Below are 26573 nucleotides of genomic sequence, written 5' to 3'. Positions count from 1 at the left end.
CCGACAAGAGTTGGGGTTTCCTATTTTACAACAAGTGAAGATGTATTGTGATAATCAAACTGCGATTTATATTGCTAGCAATCCACGAGGATCAAGCATGGAGGTTGATTGCCATTTTTTGAGAAATGTAGTCACGCAGAAGCTTATTTCAGCTCCGTTTGTCAACTCCGGCAGTCAACTTGGTGCTATGTTTACAAAGGTGTTGTTTTGACCTGCTTTTCTCATGCTACAAGAACTCATCGAGATCCCACTAAAAACTCGCTTTTTTGAGAAGGCGAGACGAGATGAAGGTCGAAACCCAGAATTACCCAACTTGGTCGAAATCTCGATCGAGTCGAGATCTCGGGTCGAGATTTTGGTTTGACCGAGATTTCGACCCAAACCACTTTATAAAAATGTCATATATCAACCGAGAGGTGAGATCTCGTCTCTAACTCGACCGAGAGCTGTAGAACTTGCTTGTGAGCTGCTTCTTTTTCATTTTTCACCTGGATTTCAACGTAGAATCTGCCGGAGACATCATTCAGCTACAAAAGTGCAAGATTTGTGATTTTTCACCTCAACTTTGAAGAACTTTTTAAAGGTAAACCATTTTTTACCCAAATCTATTTTGTTCAAAAAAGATTGTTCAAACCTTGGTAGATTCATGTCAATTTAATATATTCTACATAACTTTGGCTGATCTATCACTCGATGAAGTCCAAAATTTTTTTAAAATATTATGCAAAACAAAAATGATTTTTTTGAACAAAAATTTAAAAAATAGTACAATAGTGATTGTTTGGCAGTGATATTCATGTATGTTGGACACCTTTGCATGCTCCTCGGCTTCACGGAGTCATTTTCTTTTCATCCATAAAATATTTTATTTTATTTTTCAGAATCAATAAAAATATTATTAAAATTTGCAAAGAATATCAAATATTAAAGAAAAATACCTGTTTTTGTTGGAAAATTTTGTACAACATATGTACCATATGCCCAAATTAAAATGGTGTCAAATACAACATTCCATTATAATGTTTCATACTTAAGGTATAAATAATTTTAATAGAAATTTTAAATTTAATTTTTAATTAAGAAATAAATAATAGGGTTGGGGATATATATGAGATAGTTATTTAATTGTTTTAGTAGTTTGACATTATGTGTAATAGTTACTAACACATTACTTTAAGTCTTTAATACATTACTTTAAGTCTTCAATAGTTACTAATACATGCTTTTTTATGCAACAGTGTAAAAAGTAAGACATTTGGTACACAATGGGGGACCGCAGTGAGATAGCATGGTAATATGGAACCCCAATGTCGAAGGTTAAAAAGAAATCCAAGTATCGATATTGTGGGAAGTTGCTAAATTCTAGAGGAGCTACCAGATTAAAGCAGCATTTGGTTGATGGATATAAGGATGTTGCCAAATGCACCAATGTTCCTTAGGAGGTGCAACAGGCCATAGCAAAGCAATTAAGAGGAGGAAGAGAAAGGAAACTTGAGAGGGAAAGGCAACAAAGAGAGAGATGAGGCAGTGCTAGAGAGGCCTGGTGTAGAGGTCATTGGAGATGATACTAGATATAGGCCTCCTCCTGATGATTTCCAATCAGAGTTTTGAGTGGAGAATCTACCAGCAGACTTTGGCAGCTAGTAGACAAAATTTGCATTTTAAGAATATGAGAGCATATGAGCAAGCAGGAGGAGCTGGTGGATCTGACTCAGCTGCACCAAAGGCAGTGCAACAAGATGAGAGGAGGAGAAGCACAAGACAGAATCTGAGGGAATCCCCACGGCCCCCAACCTGACCACGAGTACATTTTCCAGATCACGTTCTTCAGCAGGATCCCACCATATTCAGGCAACAAGATGCCTACCAGCCAACCATCCCGCAAATGTATGGTAGTAAACGAGATGAAGAATGGGATCCCGTCAACAAGTTCACGTTCTATAATAGCATCCCACCTAATGTAGCATAGGGAACATACTATCATGTTCCTTGACGCTGCAGGAAGGGCTGGCCTAGGATTGAAGGGGCCCACACCATATGAGTTGATGAATGTCTACTTACTCAAGGAGAAAAAGGAGTTGGAAGACTACATTGAGACTCTGAAGCCAAGGTGGGCCCATAGACCTAAAAAGGCTGGGAGAAGTTGATGAACAAGAAAAGCAAGAGTATCCACCTCTTTTGGACTTCACGTGCAGCACATTCCATTGATTTAATGTTGAAGGACCATCTAGAAGAAAACTTTGGTGGCAAGTGTGGTCAGAAAGGCAAGACAAGTGACCACAGTTGTATATAACCATGGTTATGCATTACCCATGTTGAGGGAAAGATGCAATGGCGATTTAGTGAGGCCTGGTGTCACTTGATTTGCCACCAATTACATTGCATTCAAGAGCTTTCAAACGAAAATGGTCGGTTTGAGGTCTCTGTTTGCAAGTGAACAATGGTTTGGTTGGCAGGGATTGAATTCAGAAGAAGGGAGGGCATCACAAGAGACCATTGCAAGTGACTTATTATGGCGTGACTTGAATAAAGTTGTTATATTAGAGCCAGTGGTAATAGTACTAAGGATGGCGGATACAAAGAAGAAGCCTACCTTGCCTACATTTATGTTGCCCTTCAGAAGATGAAGGAAATGGTTAGAGTTGCGATATCCTGGAGTGCAAGGGCATACAATAACGTCATTCTTGATCGATGGGAGAAGCACATGAGTCATCCATTGCACAAAGCTGGTGAGCTCAACATACTTTACATTTTACTTGAGTTTTTACATTTACATATTCAAAAGTCACTAACAAGTTATATTTGTCAATACCACTTTACCAGCATACTATCTCAATCCAAAGTATCAGTACTCGCATAATTTTGGGCTAAATACAGAATTGCGAGAGGCAGCCAGCTGGTGGGTGCTTTATGGTACAAGTTCACCCAACCTGAGGAAGATAACAGTCAGAGTGCTCGCATAGACTTGTTCATCCTCTGGATGCGAGCACAACTGGAGTACATTCTCATTGATCCACACCAAGAAGCGGAACAAATTGGGTCACTAACTACTGGAGCAATTGGTGTATGTGCATTACAATATGAGACTAAGGATGAAGCATATATGTGAAGGAATGGACACCAATGATAGAGAACCAATCGAGCTAGCAAACATTTTCCAGGAGGACTCTGATGATGATGAGGATCCCCTAATCCAGTGGCCAGTGGTGAGGGATTGTGGTGCACCAGAAATGGATCAAGTTGGGGGCAGGCCCAACCCCACCATTGCGACCGCAATCGGTACAAAAGTTGACGAATATATGTCAGAAGAGGGGCGTATACATTCAGAGTCGCCGAGACCTTTTGAGGCTACAGCAGAAAGTGTTGATGACGAGGAACACCAGTCTGATGATGATGATGGTTGCGGTGGCGGTAGTAGTGATGATGATGGTGACCCTGCTGCTGCTGGTGGCGGTGGTGGCACGCCGAGTAGTGGTTATTATGAAGATCGTCATTAGGGGATGCGCAAGCAATACCAGTATGAGCTGGGGATGGAGGTGAGGCCTGTGCGTTACACAAGTGAGACTCAATTTACGCATACCACACAGGATCAGGACCATGGTGTCCCCACTACGTACCAGAGACGCTCGCGTTGCAAACAATCACAGGCTCAGGATGATGACATGAGACTGAAGACCATGCTGAAACTTTCGCAAGCATGAGTATAGATACTACTACTTAGCGTCAACCGTGTCATGCATCTCAGCCTCAGTATGACTATGATTATGGCCAGGAGAGCACCAGTTCTGAATATAGTGGCTATGACCAGTTTGGGCAGTCAACACATGAGTTTGACAATCAAAGCACTGGTCAAGTTTTGTGGACATATTCCCAGTCCCAACCTAGCCACACCCATACATGCTGATAGTATTTCAACAGCATGGTGGCAGTAGCAGTAGATCTCACGCCTCATGGCCCTTGTCGCAACCGCCTCTTCTAAACGTAGGATAGGGAGATTGGAATATGTTGATGACAACACTCATATGAGTTGTGCGGCAACCTCTGTGTAACACTTCAACCATACTGTGGTGGTGAATACTGGATTTGGCAATATGGCATGGGATGATAGATGTAATATGTTAAGATTGATGTATTGTACACTTTTACATTTGTAATGTTTATTTAAGTTGTAACTATATTAATTGTAAGATTTGATTGAATTCAATTACTAAATTAGGTGTAGAATAGGGACTATTAGTACGGTGTTGCCTACCAACATATGGTCCGAAGTTAAACTCCTATTTGGACTTTGTTTTTGCAAAATTGGATAGTGCCATTGTGTTTAAATGGCTTAAAATAGGCTGAGTACCAAGTTTCAGCCCCAAAATAGGTCTAAAACCCACAAAAACCACCCATCGAGTTCAAAAAGAAAAAAAAAATACCCCAACTCGGTCTTTGGCCAGGGTGAAACCTGTAACAAAACCGAGTTCTTCTTGCACCTTGGCTTTTCTTAGCGGCTGTTCCAAGCTAGGTATGCCCATGGACCTCTATACCATGGGTATCTTGTTTCTATCTAATTAGGTGGCTCTAATCTAGTTAGATAGTTCTTATCTACTTTTCTTTTAGTTTCCTAGTATAGCTAGATTAGTCTCTATAAATAGGGAGGCTGGCAGTAGTTTATTTTCTACCAATCGCTCATCCTTTTCTTCTTCAACATCTCGAATTCTCCATCTTCTTCTCCTTCTCTCTTCTCCCTTTACTCTGGTTCTTAGACAATAAACAACTTACAAGCACGGTAGACGACTGCTGGACCCCACACATTTAGACTTGTAAATGATATACCCATCGATTCTGTTATTGATGGATTAGAAATAAGTCCAAGAGAGAGAATTAGGAACTGCAAGAAGACCCTGGCGGATATTCTGTTTTCGGTCCAAAAACTGTTGTTTCTGCAACTACCTCGGGCCAGCTCTGTTGAATTTGGAATTCTCCAAACTGTCCAATTAAGAGTCTTTTAACTCCTCTACATCATTTTCTCCCCTCCCTCCCCTGGCGTGCACACATGTGTGTCTGTCTGTCTGTCTGTGTGCACACATGTGCGTGGCAGCAGCCAGTGTTACTGGGCAAAAAGGTACAAATCCACCTGAATTTTTAGTTCACCTTGCTGGGCTGGCATAAAGTCGAGAACTTTTAAAGCATTGTAAATGAGCTGTAAATCATTTTCTGAATATCGTAGTTCATGCTAACCATCATAAACATAGTAAAGTTTGATACATTAAAAATAATAAAGATATTTTAAGGGACCAAACCTTATGCGGTTCAAGGAGGCAATTGCTCGAAGAGCACTCCGGATCATGTCTTCATTACGATCCACTTCTTGCTTCACAGCATCAAGCTTTGGCTTGTGATTAATAGTTTTTTGCAGAGGGTCAACCAGTGAATCCAACACTGAAGTTCAAAAGCATATGAAGAGATTGAAAATCTGCAAACACACAATTGAAAAAAATATACACAACATAACTTGTTCAAGGATTACACTGACCTGCAAGTACAGCAGATGGACACTTGTCCGCAAGTTTGGAGAGGATAAGATGGCAAGGCATTTTAACATCATAATGATCTGGAAGAAAAAGAAATTTCAAGTTACATAGTAAGTGATTTAGGTAACCAGAGATATTAGGTATAGCAAGGCACACGAAGGTAAAGAAATTCTAGCCATGTAATTTAGGAACATATCTTGCCAACAAAAATTATAGTGTATAGCATTAAGGGACAAATAAAACTACGTATCCATTACAGAAGAGAACTAGTCATAATTAAAAAAATTTGTGATAAATGACCATCCATTGATCAAAGAAAGAAGAAGAGTACAGCCTCCAAGAGTTGAATAAGTGTCATCAGACAACCCAAAACTTTAGGATGAAACAGTACTAATGTATCAAGAATTACAAAAAATGGCATCTCTATCACACAATCTAAGTCCTTGCTTGGCTTACTCATCAGCCAATTCAATAACACATACGGGAATTGAAAGGAAATTAATACTCTAGCAAAGAAGCAAGATTTAAAGGATTAGTTAGCAAAGAAACAAGATTCAATTTAAAATTTGAAGAAATAAAAACAGCAGAGTTATTTCTCACCATCTAAACCAGATTTAAGGTAAGGAACAATGAAAGACGAAGGATTCATTTGATCAAGACAACTGTCCAGTAATGTGTCGACACATTCAAACGCTGCTTTTCTTAGCTCAAGACCATCGTCCACGATGTGCTTAAAAGGACCGAGATCAACTGTCCTGATCAATTCTTGCTGCACAGGTAAGAGTAGGCTACTGAGAATATGACGAATAAAGATCATGTTGAACAAACTAAAGACAGGACCCAACAAATTCACACTGCTCAACACCTTTTTTTAATTTTTCTTCTTTTCTAATTCGGTAGACAAGTTTCCATTCTGTGAATGACGAAAAGAGTTAAGCTGGGGGTTGGAAAGCCATGTGGCCCATATCTACCCCATCACAAGAGGCTGGGTTTTACGGGCCTCAATTTAAGAGATACAAAAGCTGCTAGAATTTACTTTTAGCCACCATGGATTATATGGGCATTGGGTTACTTGTTTTGGGGTGTAGGATTATAATGGGCCCATTCTATGAGCCCATACTGTGGGGTTTTGGGTTACGCACGAAATTAATAATTAGTTTACGTAATAGTCAAGTGTACTAGTGTCATCAGGAGAGTTTCAATAAGGTTTGATAATGATTTCTAAGTTGGGTAGAAATAGATTTTCTTTTACTATTCTGATGTTAGTTTTGAACCAAGGTCTGAGTAGGATTAGGGGTCAGACTAGTCTAAATAAAAGGTCAGTCCTGCTGTAACACATGTTTTTCATTGAGATCAACAATAATCTGGAGATGGCCTGAGGGCATATCAATTGTGCTTGTGCATGGCTTTGCTGTGAGTTCCTCCCAGGGTAGGCTGGTGATCTCGACATTCCCTCTGGTTGTTCGTATATTTATCATCACTCTTCTGCTAGTAAGGTTAGCAAGGTTGCCAAAAGGGTCTGAATCTGACAAACCAGACCTGACCGCCTAATTACAACCCAAACCAAGCCAACCATTTCATTAGTGGTCCAGTTTCGGTCCGGGTATTTTAAAATTTCAGACAATTGGTCAATCCAGTTTTAGCACCGAGACCAATGGCCCAGAATAAATTTCCCAAAAAAATTTCAAACCGGTTGTAAATTGATTAAAACTTGAGAGATCCAGTTTCCTTAACCTATTAGGTAACTTAAACTGACTAGGAAACTAAAATACTAAAAGAAATAGACTCAAAACATGGCTGAACTTATAGAGTCCTAATCCAGCCGAACGTACATCACATGACCACTTAAGTTGTCATATGACCACTTAAATTGTCACATGACCACTTAACCAAGTCACATGACCACTAATTACATTAAAAAAAAAAACACTAAGGAATTAAAACAGTTAATCCCGTATGCAACCTAATTACCCATATTTTAAGCCCATAAAAGTAGCCTATTTCATAAAAAAAAACCATGGGATCAAAGACCCAAAATGTATATAACCCAACCCTAGACTTATTCCTAATAAAATAAGCCCTAAGCCCATTTCGATGATGAACCTGCATCAACCCTCACTTTCCATCTCCGCCAAAGATCAATCACAAGTGCATGCTTGAGTTGCACAGAAAAGAAACTTTGAATTCAAGGATTTCAGAGGTGAAGACTATCCTACTCACAAGACGATAGACATACGAACTACATGGAGCTTCATGTTAAAAAAAAAGGGGCAAACTTTCAACTCAAAACAAGTACAAAGGTTACATGAAACCCAACGATTGTGAACCTTCATGGATTTATATAGAAAACTGGAAGAAAAAAAAAATCTACTCTGCAATTCTAATCTCAAAGCTGCAAAAGATTTCTAATTCCTTTTCAAAACGGAGATTAAATTTGCAATCTCCAATCTACTGTCTCTCTCTCTCTCTCTCCCTCTCTCATTTTCATGTAAGTTTGAGGAACTGGGACTGGCCAGTTCATCTACAGAAGCATAGTTGTCAAGACGTTGCCATGGAGTCCAGGCAGTATTCAGAGGGCTAACCGATGCTACGCTCTACTTGAGTCAAGAAAGGCGTCCGCCTTTTAAGTGTGGTTTTATTGTTTTTGTTTTGTTTTCTTTTTCATGTATTATTTTTTATTCTGTTTGTTTGTTTTTCATTTGTTGGCGTATATGAGTTCATACACCCTGCTACATGGCATCAAGTCTATAAATTGCTTATCCAATGTCCCAAAAACATCTCAAAACCCTTGACCATATCGTATCTGCCTCTTTGCGAGAAAACAAGGCTAGAAAAGGCTTCTTTCATTGGCAATATCTCTACTATTCCGGCTCCAACAACCATCTTCCGACTACTAAAGCTCTAGTGAGGCTTCCTCAGACCATTCCAGCTCCGGCAATAGTCTTCTTCTTTCCTGTTTTTTTTAACAATGCCACTGCTGCTGCTGCTGCTGCTGCTTCTTTTCCTACTGTTTTTTTCTTTAAAACGATGCTCTCATGCTCCTGCAGCCCTGCTTCTTCATCATCTTCTTCTTATCCTTTTTTTTAAAAAACAAATAAGTAAATAACGATGCTCAAGCTGCTGCTTCTTCTCTACTTCTCTGTTTTTTTTACTTTGAAATGATTAATGATGATGCTGCTGGCTGCTGCTGCTTCTGCTACAGTCTACTTCACTGTTTATTTCCCCCCCCCCTTTGTAATAATGAATCGATGATGCTGCTGCTTGCCTGCTTCTTCTTCTACTCTATTTTTTTTTTCTTTGGTCCCATGATGCTGCTTCTTCTTCTTATCCTTCTCTGTTTTTTTTTGGCAATGAACTAATGACGCTAACATGCTGCCGATGCTTCTTCTTCTACTTCTTTTTTATTGGGTGTAATGTTGCTTCTTCTTTTGCTTCCCCCCCCCCCCCCTTACCGCTGCACCATGCTCCATTGCTCCCTGCTTAAATCTCATGTCTGCGGTGTTGTTCTCTCTTACAATTTCTCTGTAGTCAGTAGTTATTGAGAATCATAATTTCTGGTTTTTGTCATCAAATACTTGGGCGTCTTGGTCGTCTAGGTGGGCGCCTTGTCGCCTAAGTGTTTGGGATGCCCCCCACACCTTGGGTCGCCTTGACAACTATGTATAGAAGAAGAGAATGATTATCTTAGCTCTGAAAAGAGCGAGCCAAACTTGTTCAAGCTCTCCTTACCAACTTGAACCAATTAACAGATTAACCAGAACTGATTGGAACCGGAACAAATTTGAATTGATTTCTTATTGGTTCTGGTCCTAAGACTTAGAAGTGATTAAATTATCAGTCAGTTCTGGTCCTAGGTCCTATGGCACTGGACCGATTAGATCCAGACCGATAAGGACCAGATAACTTATTTGACACCCCTACAGGTTAGTTCGATTATCCTATATCTGGTTCATCAAAACCCTGTTTCAACTTTTGAGAGTGAAATCCTCTATCGACTTTTATTCTCACTGTTTTGATCTGACCAATGAGAGTATTATAATTGAGTTTCTGAACATCTAGTTAGTTGTTGGTTTTCTCTTCCCTGCAACACCACAAATAGATAATTTATTAAAAAAAAATCAATGTTCCACTATTTAAACTACATTTCTGAGAACCAGAACAAGTAAAAATGCTGACCCGTCAATGACCAGTGAACCAACTATCATTTTAGTATGCATTACAACTTAGATAATAGTTAGACGATTGCTAAATAATAAAATAAACAGGAGGTAACTAGTTTAAAACATGGGGGGAGGAGAGCCAACTAGGCATCAACAGGGTGTAAAAACCCAAAATCGGGATCTGGATCAGTCCCGGCCGATTCTGATCCAATCCGATTGAAATCGGCCTGGATCGGACAGGATCCGAGTCAGATTGGGGAGAATCAGGATCGGCCTCAGCCAATCCGATCCAATTTGTTCAACCATGGGCATCAACTAGTAAAAAGTCATTAATTGATCATCTAAAATTAGCAATTTTACATATGCTTTCAACTTGAGGCAGTTAGGGCTGTCAACAGACTTGGGGATTATCCACGTTTCTTAAGGTATTGTATGCATATACTGTAAATAATGACCATTTTGACTTCTGCCATATCATGGAAATTCTTTGGGATACAATAATGAAGAATCAAATGAATCTCTGGTGGAAAAAAGCTACCATTTCCCCCTCAAATTGAAAATTTCTTTTCAATATCAAAAATGAAAGTTGTTACATTCCCTTAATGATGCCCCAATCTTTTAAATCTGGCACCAACAGGCATCCCTCCCGCCAGAACAATGCTCTCTTTCAGGCCTTTCAATCTATTAATAACTAACTGTAGTATCAATTAGTATGGACTTGTGTGTGTTGGTGTTTAACACGTGAGTATGGCCAGAAAATAAAAAAATAGTTGGTTCCATCTTAGATCCAAGACCAAGTATCTCTGGTCATTACAAATTTGGTCCAGGAAATAGGTGCTGAAGTACAAAATACAAAGTCGTACACATTTACCTTAACCACAGTCTGGTCATAAAGAAGGGGTAGTAACTCTGGAAGAAGCCCCTTAATGAGGTTTGGCTTGTTGTGAGCCGCCGTACTCAACGCCAACACAGCTGCACGTCTAACATGCTGTACATCAATTTAAAGAGACAACAGAATTGGTTATTAATCAATAATTTATGCAAAAGATAAACAATTGAAGATTGAAAATAAAAGCTTAACGACTGCAGGCAAAAATGTAACTAAAATATATGCTACTCTGATTGGAAAGATAATATTTACCCGGTCATGATCCTTTATAAGCATTAGGAATGAGGACATCTCAGGGTATAAAATCTCATCAATCCTCTCTGGCCTCTCAACAATTGAATATTTAGCCGCAATTACAACTGTCGCTCTAGTGAATGCAGCAGGACTAGTTGTCCGCACCTATATTAGTGAAACAAAAGAGTTATGCCAGCTGTGCAAGCGCTTAACAGCATAGCATAAATATGAAACTTAAGCGCAAAAAAGATATGAGATCACTATATTTATAATTGGAAGTACACCTTAAGTGCAGGAACAAGTTTTGCAGGCTCAATAAGAGCAATTTTGCCAAGGCACTCAGCCACTACATTACGAACACCCTCTTCCTCACTTTCACAGTGGTTGAAAAGCAATTTCAGTATCTTTTCCACGCTCGTATCCTGAAACTCAGCCTGGCAGCCTTTGTCTAGAGACTGCCTTGCAATAACCTGCAAATTGGAATATAGTACATTCAAATAGCGCACAAAGAAGAGAATAAAGGTCTAAATAGCAATACAAACTTCAGAACAAACCTCTTTCAAAGAATGAAGCAATAGATACTGCTTCTTCTGTTGGTTATCAATTTGATCCAAAATAAAAGGTAAGTACTTTGATAGATTCCCCACAGCTATATTTCCAAGAGCATAGGAGGCAGCAGATTTAATTTCCTCAAAAGGAGATTGGAAAGATTCAATAACAATGTTTTCTATGTGTGCATGTGAACTGAGATCTTTCCTTCTTCCAATTTCTCCCAGACAAAGCAAGGCCAAGTGTTGTTTAGCCTAAAAAATAAATACCATGGACATGCATAGGAGTTAGAGCAGAAAAAGGAAAATCAATGAAATTATCAAATATTAAATAACTGAATACAATGATGTGAACTTTGTAATGTTTATTCAAGACAGATAATAAACCAACTATAAATAGTGTAAGTTCATATTCAAGTAACACACAATAAACAAAAATATAAAAATATTTTCCAATTATAAGTACTAAAAAATAGTGCAAGTGTGCAACCCAGGGGCAACCTCATGGATAAAGATCCAGACTCATGAATTCGGAGAAGAGAACCCCAGGTAGAAGAATCTGGATAAGTATCATTTATAGATTTCATGTTTCTCACAAATGCTACTCTTATTTAAAATTCTCTACTCAATACTATATACAAGCACACAACTATAGGGATGGAACCGAAGACATCCACGTCCCCCCTTCCTGCACTTTTGTTGGAATGGAACCGAAGACATCGACCGCCTTTTCTTCGCTTGCCCCTTCACCTCCACCATTTGGAAGAAAGCACTTTCGTTCATTTGGCCTTGTAGCAGGAGACCCCTGCCCTTTGCAAGAGAATGGCTCAGGTTGATCATGATTTTTCCCAGCTGCTCTATTTGTGACACAGTTGGCAATCTTGTGTTTGGCGCTACTCTCTCCCACATTTGGATGGAGAGGAACATTAGGAGATGGACCTCCAACTCTCGCTCTTTTGACTTGAATAGGAAAGCCATCTTTTTTTATGTCTCCTCCAAGCTTAGTTTTCCCCACCATGGTCCCATTTTTGATACCCCAAGGAACAGGCATATTGTTGTATCCTGGGGCCTAGACATTTCTATTTTGCGGCCTCCTCCCTCTTCTTCCTAGGTATGAGACTTATATAGTTCCCCCCCTCCTCCTCCCCATCTTGTATCCCCCCCCTTTTTCCCCACTGCCCCTTTGGGGCTTTGGTAATATATTTTTTATTCACAAACAAAAAAAAAACTATAGGTAAGGGGAAAAAAAAAAAAACAAAAAAAGTGACAATGAGAGATGTGATGCTAATGACTCTAAGATTCTTCCCCCCCCCCTTTTTCAGGGTAGAATAATAGCTTCGAGTTGAGTTGCTACAAGTTGAGTTACTTTGAAATTCTCTGCTCAATACTATATACAAGCACATAAGTATAGGGAAGGAAAAAAAATGACAATGGAGTGACTGAGAGATGTGATGCTAATGACTCTAGGATTCTTCCCCACAACCTTTTTTTTTGGGGTAGAATAATAGCTCCCGAGTTAAGTTGCTACAAAAATGGAAATTTAGAAGGTCGTTCGAACTTAAACCAAGACACATACGAAACTTAATGCGATGTACAGATAAAAAATAGTTAGTCATCTACATAAATCACAAGCAATAAGATGCCTAAGTTCATTCATGAATCTAAAATTTGCCTCAAGGCAAAATATTGAGGCAAATTAACCTCCACAACTACTAAATGAAAGCATGTTTCCTAACTTTGATGTACTCAAATGATGAAGTAATTGATTAAAAACTGTAAATTGAGACTTCTGAGCCTAGGTAATGGCGCTGGCTTGCGCTAGCGCTAGCGCTAGGTGAGGGGTAGTTCGGGTAGGTCGAGATTTTCGAAATATCCGAAATTGACCGAAATTTTGCGAAATATGGTATTTTTTCTGCCATATTTTGGCAGTCCATCTCGGTGGGTTTTTGGCCATATTAAGGCTTGATACTTCATGTACACCCTTATTTAACCTAAATAAACACATTTAAAGCTTCATATTGCAAAAAAATGAACTCAACGTGGTGTTTTGGGTATGCACCTTTGATTGACAATATACGGTCAAACCCTGATGTATAAATAGTTAAATACACATTGTTTAAGTAATATACCGAAATTTAGACTTTTTTCATTTTGTATGGTCATCTCGTCTCGACAGTGTCGAGATATCCGAAATATCAGCGATAATATCGCGAGATTTTGAACCATGGGAGTAACTACCAAGGTAACACAAAACCATCATTTCTCTCTCTCTCTCTCTTCTTTTCTTTTCTCTTATTATTTACATGGTATCAGAGCAAGATCCTTAGGCACTGCTACAGCTCTTCTAGTATCTTGTCTCTTCTCTTTCTAGGTTTCAATCTTTATTGATTGATTCATATTAGTTTGGGCTTGCGATTTCTCTTGTTTTCTGTTTGAAGGGGTGCAACACCCAATGCTGTGTTTTGGGACTATTTAGAGACTAGTTCATGTTTCAAAATTAAGAACTAGGCCTCTCTTTTTATGGTGATTGATTTACGGAGTGAAGAATGCAGTTAAAGTTCCTGATTAAGAAATCAACATCAGCTTGTCAGGGTTTTTGGAGAATGAACTTGTCAGGGTTTTGGAGATCGATCTTGTCAGGATTTTGGAGAAGTCGACTTTTATCAGGGTTTTTTGGAGGAATCGAACTTTCAGGGTTTTGAAAAATCGACTTTGACTTGGTTTATTGGGAAAGGGACTTTACTTCCTGAGTCGTTATAAATAAATTCCTGTAACGCTACGCTCCTCGCATCCTAATAACATCAATTATCAACCAACAAGATGAAATTTGAAGGAACACTTGAACTTAAGAAGAGCGCCTCACAGAAACAGAATTGAGCAGGAATACGTTGTAAGATGAAGGCAGCTAAAGATATTGAAGCTTGAGGAAACTTACAGAATTGGTACTGCTATCATCTTTAAGTATGTTTGTAAGCATTTCTACTGTAGATGCACATTTCTGATCACCCGCAGCAAGGCATAGAACGGCAACACATTGAGCTACTGAGTACAGTGCCTGCTTTGCAAGGCCACCAGACTGGGGAGATGGTTTAGCACTAGAAAGAAGAGAATCTAGCAAATCGTCAAAACTTGTGTTTGCTGAATGGACCAAGGCAGCAAAAAAACTTTGCAGAGCCTGCAGCATTTGAAAAGATCATTTTCAATAATGCTAACACTCTAGATCAATATACAACAGTCAGCAAAAGGCTAAGGGCAATACCAAAAGTGCTTGTCCCTGCAACAATGAGCTCCTAATTAATGTTAGGGCTTGAGGAAGAACTTTATATCTAACAGCTAAACCCACATTTGGGCTTGAATTACTGTCAGCCATCAACGTGCAGCAAAGTTCTAATGCAAGAGCCGTCATATGCAGGTCTGAATCACTGGCACATAAATGATGCATGTTAAGAATAATATAAAGAGACACACAAACATAAAGTTAAACAAAATACGAACCTTATAAGAGACGAAAGTTCCGCAATTATAACTTCATACGCAAGTGAACCAATTCTATCACCGTAAGCTACAATTAGAGAATTCAATGTCCCCAAAGTTGCCTGCCTCAATGCCCGGTTTGCCTATTTTCGAAGAAACAAATTAGACCCACACACAAACACTAGATTCACTCAAATGACAGAAGCAGATTTGTCACAGTTGCATACCTTCCTCAAGAATGCTGTTAACTCTGCAATAACATGCTCCAGAACACACGATAGATCAATCTTGAGCGGAGACGAAGCAATGATAGAAAATGCCTGTAGTGCACAACTTTAAGCTTTTGTTGAATATTAAAACAATGAAAGAGGTATGCATTTATGAAATGGCTTATATTGGTCAGTAGTCTACCATGAACCAAGGTTTATCTCAGCGGTAAATGCTAATAGAAATGCACCTCACCCCCGCAAACACACACCCCCCCCCCCAAAAAAAGAGAAAGCAATATTAATATAAGGACGAAGTTTTCCTACACCCACGGTAAATGGGAATCTATTGCGGGCTCCAGATAGGCACGGGTGGGCATCGTGAGGGTATTTCGGGGGAAATAATAAAACCCTACAGGGGATTGTGAACCCTACTACCCTAGGATGGTGTGGTGAACGTTTCCACGGGGTGACAAAAATCTTTCTCCTTGGTATAAATGTAACAAATGGCAATAGAAAAAACAAACAATAGAAACCATGTTTCAATGGCTGAGTTCCCAACATCACGAAGCCACCAATTTAACAAAATAACCAAGTAAAGAGGCTTGAAAACATGTTGTGATTTGATTTTGGCTCTTACTGGAAGAAAAAAAAGGCTAGATACACCCCAAAAGAAAAAGACATGTATCCACATTTTTCTAGGCACCATCCTAATAGTCAAATGGAAAAAAAGAAGTTGATTTTCAGGACTTCTGGACTTTGAAAATAGATTCCTTCTATAATAAACCAACATGGATTACTCAAGAACCTTTGGTGGATTCCTGTGGAAAACATATCCCTTCTTATACAACAACAATAACAAAACCTTATCCCAACTTAACGGGGTCGGCTACATGGTTCCTAGAAGAGACAGATTATTAATAATATAGAAGAAAAGGGGAGGGGCATAAAACATCGACACAAACTCCAGGGCATCAACCCTTCTTAGCTACGTACCTCTTCTTAATTGCCCAACATTCTGCTCCAGGCCTCGAAATTGGAGTGTATTACAGCAATAGCATCAGAGCATCACAACATAATGATCCAACAAAATGGGGTCAACCACACAGATCTTTGCTCACTAATCAGATCTATTTGAAGTCATACGGGAACAAGGCCTAAGCTAAGCATGTCTTTCTTCACCACATCTCCTACAGAAATCTTAGGCCTGCCCTGGTTCTTCTGGTTCCCTTGATCTGAATCAATTCACTCCTCTGAACTAGGGCATATGAAGGCCTCAGTTGAACATGTCCATGCCACCTCAAACGACTCTCTCTAAGTTTATCATGGATCAGAGCTACTCCCAACCCCGCTCTAATATGGTTATTCCTTACTTTATCCATCCTAGTTTTCCCACACATCCATCTCAACATCTTCATCTCTGCGACACCAAGTTTATTTATATGGCACTTCTTCACGGACCAGCATTCCACACCATACATCATAATTTGTCTAATTACAAGTCCTATAAAAGTTTCCTGGAAGCTTTAAAGGGATACGCCAATCACACAGAAATCTGGACGCACCTCACCATTTCATCCACCCTATTTTAATCTTTTGGGCAATGTCGTCCTCCATGTTTACGATTGATCTCAGATATCTAAAGTGATCACTTTGCGGGATCTCCCTCTCACCAATAGTCACCACCTCATTCTCCGTCCCAGAGTTACTAAAGTTACACACCATATATTCAGTCTTAATTCTACTTATCTTCAGACCTTCTTATCCCAAGGTTGATCTCCATAGTCAGACCTTCTTATTCCAAGGTTGATCTCCATAGTTCCACTTTGGAGTTAATCCCTACTTTTGTCTCATCTACCAAAACAATATCACCCGCAAAGATCATACACCATGGGGCCTCATCTTGTTTGCCTTTGGTTAAGTCGTCCATGATAAGCGCAAACAAATAAGGGCTTAAGGCTGATCCTTAGTGTAACCTAATTGAGATTAGGAATTCACTGCCTTGCCCCCACCCCCCGGTCGTTCCAACGCTATTCACCACATCAGCATACATATCTTTAATTATGTCAGCGTAATTACATGTCACCCTTCTCTTCTCTAGAATATTCTAGATAAGCTCTCTAGGGACTCAGTCTTAGGCTGTATCTAGGTCTATAAAGACCATATGAAGATCTTTCTTGCCCTCTCTATATCTTTCCATTAGTCTCCTCAGTAAGAAAATTGCCTACATCGAGGATCTTCTAAATATAAATCCGAATTGGTTTTCCGAAATAGTAGTCTCCTTTCTCAAGGGGGTTTCAATAACCCTCTCTCATAACTTCATCATATGGCTCATTAACTTTATGCCTCTATAGTTATTACAGTTCTGAATATTTCCTTTGTTTTTATAAATTGGGACCACAACGCTTCTCCCCCATTCATCAGGCATTTTCCTAGTGGTCATAATCTTGTTTAACAAGATTAAAATATCCATATATATATATATATATGTGTGTGTGTGTGTGTGTGTATACACACTTTCTTTTCACTGTTTCTCAGAATTTTTTATTGTTCTCTGCCATAATCTAGACCTCTTTGGGCCCTAGTCAATATATCGAATTATGCTTCTTATAATTTCCCTTGATTGTCGGAACCCAGCTTCGTTTTAGGGTGATCCAATAAAGTTCTAACCAAGAGCAGCATAACAAAGTGAACCCTTTTGTTTACCACAAAGCCAGTCCCAGTAACTCTCCCACAATCTAGATTAAAAAGGTAGTCTGTACAAGTATTTTAGTTCAGAACTACAATGTACATTTATGACTGCTCAAAAGGACCACATATCCTCCCCAACTCACCGAATTTCAACCACCACTAACACCTCTGAAGCCAGAAATATCAAATACCAAAATCCCCTCCAAACTCACAAGAACAAAAGTTATTAGCTCTTTACCTATATAATAGCACTTAAGGATTTCAAAATTGTCAAACATAAAGAACTAAAATACTAAATAGGATGCAACAAGTACTAGCCAGCATTCATAACACTAAGAAAAAGGTAGAACACATGCATGCACAACCAAATTTGTGACCCAAGAGGAAAATACACAAAGACCAGCATACGAACCTATACAACAAATAAGCAAAAGGCCAAATCAAGATATACAACCTGGGCCAAACCCACCCCATCACCACATGTGCTTCTGCAATTCCCACAACACATACAGCACATGCTTTGAGGCATTTAAAACATGTATACAAACACAACCAGACAAAGTACAGAAACTGAAAGAAGAAACCCAAAGCTGTTACTAAAACACAGTACTGGTAATTTGATAAAACAGTTACATAGTATTAACAGATTAATAGAACTTCCATCAGAAGCTGAAAGAAGACATCTTCTCCAGCCATATTCCATCACAAGGCACACACCTTAACTGCTGTAAGTCGGGTTATCTCATTTCCCATCCGGTCAACAAGCACAGGAAGACATGCAGGTAACTCAGCTTGAAGGTTATCACCAAAGGTCGAAATTACGAGTCCCATGCAAGAAATAGCACACTCCTTGACTTCCTGGAAAATGAACCTCATGAGATACAACAAACATGAGGTAGAAAGTATCAACTTAGAGTTCTACCAACCTGATCTTGATCTTGGTTTGCAAGACGCGTCAAAATGGCATCATATATTGGATGAACATAAGGTTTAAAATCAAAATCACAACCCTGCATCAGCAAATAGTAACATGCCATGAAATGTTGTGCTAAAGGTTCAAGTCAACAAAGACAAAATATCTTCACCTTAAAATCCGGTGGGCGTACAACACGAACAAGCTCCCCACATACTCTTAATGCCTCGGCAGTGACTTTGTAATAACGCTCACCAACAGCAGATAATATAGGACCAGACAAGGCCTGGAACAACAAATACGTAAATCTTCAGGGAGATCAAGCAAAAGACACAACAAAATATTTACTAATAGAAAGGTTACAGAGACGAGTAATATCCAAAGAGTAAAAGAAACATGGGAATGGGAGCCACCATTAACATTAGAAAAATAATGGAAAATAGAATCTAGAGCATGGTACGAGGTTTCGCAAGATTTCGTGGAAATCTCGGGTTTCGTTTCTGTTTAGCGGTCTCGAAACGAAACCTACACCAATATACATTTTTGTCAAAGTTTGGATAGAAATTTTCGCAGTTTCGGCGAATATTAGACCATGTTTTGGATTTTGGTATCGTTTCAGTCAAGTCTATTGTATAAAATGCACGGGTTGGATGAAATTTTGCCCATGTTTCGAGTTTCGGTATCGTTTCACTAGTTTCAACTCTAAAGAGCAAAACTTCCTAGAAAACCTCAATTTTTGTGAATTTTCGCCAAATTATTCCCGTATATTTGTAATGAACCATGTGTAACATTTGATTATTATAAAATGGTTTCTGATTTATGTTTATTCATTAAATAAGCATAATTTTGTTGTTTTAATAGAATTAATGTGAATTCTAGTACTAAATTTAGTGTATACAACATTGTACAACATAGGGTTTCCTAGAGTCCAAAGTCAAACTACCATTTTAGGTGTGTGTTTTTACAATCTAAGGGCATAACAGCAACCCAGGCCACAAGGCTCCCGCTACTACAGAGTCTGGGAGGGGCAAATGTACGCAGCCTTACCCCCAGCTTCGCAGGAGAGGTTGTTACCAAGTTTCGAACCCGCAACCAACAGGTTGCAATAGTGAAACTTAACCGTTGCACCAAGGTTGCAAAAGTGTTGCTATAAACAAGTATAAACTGCTTCAGCCAAACCTAACAACATAATAAACATTATTTAACCCTATTATTTTAACCCAATTATGATACCATAAAGAAGGGAAGATTTAAGTACCTCAAATGTGCACCACTAATCATTTAAACTACAAATAAATTCTATTTAGGTAATGGGGTTCTTAAAAACCCAAGGGGTTAGGGTTTAGAAAACCACAAATAACCAGAATTGCAAGAAGGTAGGAACCACAAATATCTTAGTAACCACAGCTCAGATTGGCCAAATATTCTAGTTGATTGCTCTATTAGGTATAGGGAACAAAAATCAAAATTAGGAAGCAATCCAGCGGTCAAATTTTAAAATAAAGAAGAATCACACTTAAGATAGAAACTGAAATTCTGATAGAAAACCAGAATTCAATAGCAGGTTCTTAATGGTTCAAAACATAATCTGATAAAAAAAAAAACTGATGTAATGAAATAACAGCTACAAGAGAGCTTATCAGTGGTCTCCAACCAGAATTGAGAAAACAGAACCAGAAACAGAGAATTAGAAGAAACAAACCAGAAGTAGGACTCTCAGAAATTGATAGTATTTTTTAGGTTTAAAAAAGATATGGGACCAGAAATAGAAACAGGGTACACAGAATAGAAAACAAAGGTAGAAACAGGGTACATAGAATAGAAAACAAAGGTAAACTAAGGCTGAAACTGATTAGAAGAAAAGTATGAAATTAAAGCAACTAGAATCAAGATAAAAGGGAGATTTAACTTGCGCAGTGTAGGGGAAAGTTACAGAAAACTAACCTGATCAACGGAGAAATGGAATAAGGCTATGAAACAGGAATCCCACCTGATCCTATGCCGAATCCACGGCAGAACTATTGAACACCACAATAGTTCACCCAGAATCCATTGAGCAAGAACACCTTGAATCCACAAAAGCTAGTCTGAGATCCACATAACCAATTCAGCTGAAATCTTCATCTTCATTCAGATATTCGTGAGCCCCTCTGAAGTCCCTTATAACCTTATATAAGATTCAAAAACAGACTCTAACTAAGCTTAAAACTCCTTCAGCCAATAGGTTGCCAAAGAGGTAGTTTTAACTGACTATCATAGTATTAAAACTCGTTTCATTTCGGTGTTTCGGTCAGACCGAAATTTCCGAGATACCGAAATTTCGTCGAAATATGGTATTTTTTTTTGTGGGTGTAAGATGCCAAAAATGACCGAGATTTCCGAAATTCCCGAAACGAGATGACCAAGATTTCCAAAAGAAATATTCAAAATATTGCATTTTTCAATTCAATGTTGCATTTTGTTTCGACTCGACCGAGATACTCGAAATCTAGACCGAGACGAAACGAGTTTTAGTACTATGCTGACTATAACTCTACATAAAATAAAAGAAAACTTCAAGCAAGAGTAGAGTCATAGAGTCCCAAATCCAACTATCTACTAACCACTCAAAAAAAAGGGGGGGCCGTAACCAGTGCAAGAGGCTCCCACTACCACGGTGTCTAGGGAGGGTCATCATGCACGCAGCCTTACCCCTACCTTCGCAGAGAGACTGTTTTCAGACTTGAACCCATGACTACTTGGTCACAATGGGCAACCTTACAGTTGCACCAAGGCCCCCCCCCCCTACTAAACACTTAAATAGCGAGAAAAAACACTAAACAAGGACCCACGATTGGACTGAACATGACTTGAACCACATGCCAGATTTGGACCAGAAATTGAACCAGACTGACCCAAAACCCAAACCACAGGCTCTTTTCTTCCTCTTCTTTCTGCTAGTAGCTGAATACTGTATCATTAGGACTCCATGTAACTATTACAAGGAAAAATTAATTTTCCATATTTTTCTCATATAAATAAAAAATGTGTGCTTTCACTTGAACAAACAATACTACATAAGGAAAAACATATCCACATATTATTTTTTACTTAGGCTGTGGACAAATATTTAAAGGAAATTTTCTAATATTTGGTTTCCTTAAATACAATGCTATAGGAACTAAAATACATGACCACAGGAAACCTTTAGTGGATCAATAGATCCTGAAGATGATCCTTCAGTATTGAGTTTAATACTTGGATTAATAAATACTATATAAAATATAGGTTATTAATCCCATGGGCCATAAACTGTAGAAAGTTCTACAAATAGATTTTTATGAAAAATAAGTAGATTTGTAGGATTGGTAGATGCACAGATTCAGAAGGATACCAAATCTGACTTCAAAAAATTACAGAACTTCAATTAAATCTCGGTAAACTTAAATTAAACATTAAACTCAAATTTTCAATTAAAAAAAATGCCAAACTTCAGTTGCGGATGTTAACGAAAAAGTAAAATAGAAGTAAAGCAGGTGACAACCACCATAAAATTAACCATTTTTCTTCTGCTTGTATATTCTTCTCTTTTCTCCCCTCTCAATTAAAATCTTTTGCATTTGTAAAAAAAAAATATTAATTAAAATAATCTACACTGTTACCTTGACATAATGGTGGAAGACAGAAGGTGAATGTGAAGCCATAACTAATCTGGTGAAAATTAGAGCCTCAATTTTCAAATTTGAGGTCGAGGATTTGTCCTAAAAAAAACAGATTAACGCAGGAGGAAACATGTTAGCATATACAGAGAAAAGGCAAACAGTTTCACTCTTCGGCATTAACTGGTTTCACTTACACTTAATGCTTTCTCAATTCCAGGAACAAGGGACCCAATGTGTTCCGCTAGGCAGTCTGGTAAGACAACTACAAGTTCCTTCAAAACTGAAAACGCACCAACCTGCACTAAGGACAAAAGGATCAAGACAAGAAAGAGAAAAGGTCCCATTGTGTATCAGCAAAAAATTATTACTCTTGTTCCCACCTTTGTCTTGATAGACTTTTCACGCAGTTGTTTATTTATAGATTTAACAATTTTTGGGACTTCTTGTTTCAGTAACCACCGTGGACTGCAAATGGGTCAAATTAGTATCAGCTGCAGCTTTGCAATAACTACTAATCAGAAATTATTGGATACATATCACGATGAAGGCTAAACTAATATCAGTTAATTATGCAAAATAGCATGAAGTCTATAAAAGATGCAGAAAGATTTGAGAAAACCTTGTAAATTGTAACCATGCAAGTTATTGGACTAGGAAGTAACCCAATGAAATTAGGGTTAAGAAACACCTGGGAGAGGGACTCTAATAATTGAGGAACAATCAAACAGAACTTTTAAAAGAGATATAGTTGAGATGGGGAAGAATACCTTAGGGTTAACAACTAAGGAAGAGAAAACTGAAAAAGATATGTTCTTGGCAGGTATAGAATTTGCTTATGACTTTTGCAGGAAATACTAAACAAACCATCAAATGCAAATAATATCAACTGAAAATTTATAAATTTACAGGACAGGATCCACAGAGTCAGTTCAACGATCAATTGGATCAGATTGAAATAGGACCGAGCGCATGAGGAAACAAGACTAATTTCTAAAGGTTCAGGATCTATAACTAATCGTCGAATCTTGAAGATGCTATACAAACAGTGAAACTTCAATATGCAGATTCAAGAAACTAAAGAGCCAAGAAATAAGCAGCCGTCATGGTAAACCTCAAGTAATCAGCAACTATGATCAGAGTAAAAATGAAGAAAAACAATAAAGATTAGCAACACAGCAGATAGAAATCAAAATAACAGCAAGAACAGGTAATAAATCAAGGCCATTCCCTATTTCAAAAGAACATATTCATTCAAATTTAAAACCAATTGGATTTCAGGTTTCCCACATCAAGATAAATATAATCACTTTAAGAATTCTACAACAAAAAAGGAAAAAATGAAAAAGCAATAGCTGTAGTCTACTAAGTAGTAGACTTCTTAAAACATATCTACAAGCATAGATTTAGGTCTGCAAATTTTACCCATTTACCTGCCTTATTTGACCCTCCTTTGGAGGTAAGGATGAAGGTTTGATTTCATTTAGCTTTAGTGGGTGGGATAAGGGTACAGCTTTTACTCTGCTTAACAAAATGGAGAGGGTAAGGGGTTTCTACACTATATGTTTACCCACCTTGCAATTATATGCATAAAACAAGTAATTAGATCCATTCCCAATCCTACACTCAAACCCAAAGACCCAAAGCAACTAGCCAAAATCCTTGACCAACACTCAATTACTCAAAAGCCTATCCCCATTCCCCAAAAAAACTTGGGGAACATTGACTTTACATGTGAATATTTCCATGGTATTTTATGGATTGAGTAATTGATTATTTTATGTTTATTTATAAGGTTTTGCAAAGGGGAATAATGTAGTACACGCCTCACCTGTTTACGCTCCAGATGGTAGGATTTGTTACCTGTATACTATAGAGTAAGGTCAACAGTTTTATTCCAACTAGGAGGATATGTAAACACCATTACCTATTTACCCACCCCTACCGTCATCTTTTGAAGCCCTACCTCATATTACTGATCTCCCTTACCCTGTTCTTAGCAAAGTTCAAAATCTCGCCGAGATCTCAGAAAACTGGAGAAACTTGAGCTTCTCGAGACGAGTTATTATATGAAACAATAAAAAATGTAAAAGCTCGAAAAACTCGACCGAGATTTCGAATAATTCGAGAATCTCAACCTCCTCAGTACTCATAGAGTCATAGTATTGTATTGTTGGGACTTAAAAGTTAAGACGTGGAAGACTAGGGTAGTAAGGTGTCTATGACTTATATATTATTCATTGTACTTAGGTTGGGTGTCTATGTAATCTACATTGTGAACACTTCATTTTATCTTGTGGTTTGTGCATAATTTACTTGTTTTACTTGCCAATTATGTCTCATATCATTCAAACAATGTGTAGAATAGGCAATATTACATTAAGGGTTCGGCCTTTACTGCCAACCAAGGGTGCAAATCAAAAACACAAAATTGGGTGTTTTTTTTTTCTTTCAATGTGAACCTTTAGATATGTTTATTAAGCCTAAAACAAGCTTACCTTAAAGTTTCGAAGCCAACTATGGCCATATGTCCACCGAAACATAAAACAAAATAAACTGTCCGCCGAGATCTCGAGATCTTAGAAAACTCGACCTGGTCGAGACCGAGTTTTAGAACCTTGGTTCTTAGCTATGCAGGCACCATATTATTTACCCTACTCCTCCTCCTTAAGAGCTAAGTTATTTTAAGAATTTTTATTGATCTCCTTCGCTTATTTTACAACATTCATCTGTGTTGTCGGCCCTAAACTTCATACGCTTGTATCGTAGGCCCATAACCCCCAGCATTACATAGGTAGTCAAACCTATCTTGCATCACACCCAATAAGCTAGATTAGGCAACCAAGCACAACAAATCTGACAAAGCAAACCAACCCAGTATTGAAGATAAGTGTTGGTCGGATCTTGTAACTTGTAAGAAATTTTTTCATCTAGTTTGAAAATGTATCTTCTAGTTTTAACAATCTTCAGTGACAAAGCCCTATAATATTTACTTTGCATGTCACTTACGGAATTTACACACCAATGAAAGCTTGTCATTGAACAAAAACACAGAGAGAGACTCTAAAGACAGCAAGGTCCACCATCCAACAACCCACACAAGGAACCAAGAAAAGGAGGAAATGACCTCAACAAATCTCTTACCCACCAACATAAAACAACAACTCTGCCTTATCCCAACTAAATGGGGTCAACTACATGGATCCTATTAAAAAAAAAGTAGAGAAAATTGAGCTCCTCACAACGAAAAGTAAGAGGAATGGAGAATAAAAATAGAGAAAAGAGATATGAAAAGTACTAGATGGAAAATGAAAAATGAGAGTAAAAGGAAATAGTCAAGCCCAGAAAATCAAGAAAATCTCAGCTACCTTGTGTCAACAACATGGATCCTTGCCCTCTAATAGGCTCTATCTGTGGTCATACTTGGCACAAGACCCAGACTCTGCATGTCCTTCACAACGACCTCACCGACGGTCATTTTAGGCCTACCCCAAGCTCTTTTAGCTCCCTCGATCAGAATTAAATCACTCATCTTTATTGGGGCGTCCTCAGGCCTCCATTGCACATGGCCAAACCACCTCAGACGACATTCTTGGAGCTTGTCGCTGATCGGAGCAACTCTCACTTCCGCTCTAATACGTTCGTTCCTCACTTTACCCTTCCTAGTTTTGCCGCACATCCATCTTAACATCCTAATCTCTGTGACTCATAGCTTCGCCATATGGCACTTCTTAACCGCCCAGAATTCTGCCCCATACATCATAGCAGGTCGGACCACAAACCTGTAAAATTTTCCTTTTAGCTTTACAGGAATGTGACAGTCACACAGTACTCCGGTCGCACCTCTCCACTTCATCCAGCCAACTTTAATTATTTGTGAAACATCATCATCTATATCACCTTCTTTGTGTATGATAGACCCCAGATATCTGAAATAGTGAAATAGTCACATGGCAGTAACTCTCTCGCCTCAAATTTGACCATGTCAACATCCATCATGTGTGGCTACAGTTACACATCATATACGCCGTCTTTGATCTACTAATCTTAAAGCCTCTTGTTTCCAAGGATGATCTCCACATCTCTAGCTTAGTGTTAAGCCCTGCTGTCGTCTCATCCACTAAAACGATATCATTGGCGAAGACCATACACCACGGTACCTCGCCTTGGATGTTGTTGATTAATTCATCCATGATAAGCGAAAACATATTAAATCTCTAGGTGTAACCCAATCGTAATTGGGAATTCCTTGCCCTGGCCTCCCGCAAATCTCACACTAGTCACCACATTCTCATACATAT

General features: G+C 38.5%; 1 protein-coding gene across 2 annotated transcripts in view; it reads right to left on the bottom strand.

Annotated features, from left to right (window-relative positions):
• The window catches only part of LOC122667656 (cullin-associated NEDD8-dissociated protein 1), a 41202-nt gene that overhangs the window by 2402 nt on the left and 12227 nt on the right, over positions 1–26573 (bottom strand). For both annotated transcript variants that reach the window (XM_043864025.1, XM_043864024.1), the window contains 17 exons: positions 22656–22740; positions 22470–22571; positions 22276–22374; positions 18807–18920; positions 18648–18731; positions 18439–18579; positions 15052–15144; positions 14846–14967; positions 14610–14772; positions 14286–14525; positions 11357–11605; positions 11087–11272; positions 10821–10967; positions 10551–10667; positions 6120–6288; positions 5522–5599; positions 5289–5427 (listed from right to left, as the gene is read on the bottom strand). In XM_043864025.1, the coding sequence (XP_043719960.1) occupies positions 5289–5427; positions 5522–5599; positions 6120–6288; positions 10551–10667; positions 10821–10967; positions 11087–11272; positions 11357–11605; positions 14286–14525; positions 14610–14772; positions 14846–14967; positions 15052–15144; positions 18439–18579; positions 18648–18731; positions 18807–18920; positions 22276–22374; positions 22470–22571; positions 22656–22740 (2328 nt within the window). The remainder of the gene's footprint in view (positions 1–5288; positions 5428–5521; positions 5600–6119; positions 6289–10550; positions 10668–10820; positions 10968–11086; positions 11273–11356; positions 11606–14285; positions 14526–14609; positions 14773–14845; positions 14968–15051; positions 15145–18438; positions 18580–18647; positions 18732–18806; positions 18921–22275; positions 22375–22469; positions 22572–22655; positions 22741–26573) is intronic.

This window comes from Telopea speciosissima, chromosome 7 (genome assembly GCF_018873765.1).
Source record: "Telopea speciosissima isolate NSW1024214 ecotype Mountain lineage chromosome 7, Tspe_v1, whole genome shotgun sequence".
NCBI classification, from domain to species: domain Eukaryota; kingdom Viridiplantae; phylum Streptophyta; class Magnoliopsida; order Proteales; family Proteaceae; genus Telopea; species Telopea speciosissima.
The sequence above is the reverse complement of the archived record's forward strand: the minus strand, read 5'-3'. Positions and strand labels throughout refer to the sequence as shown.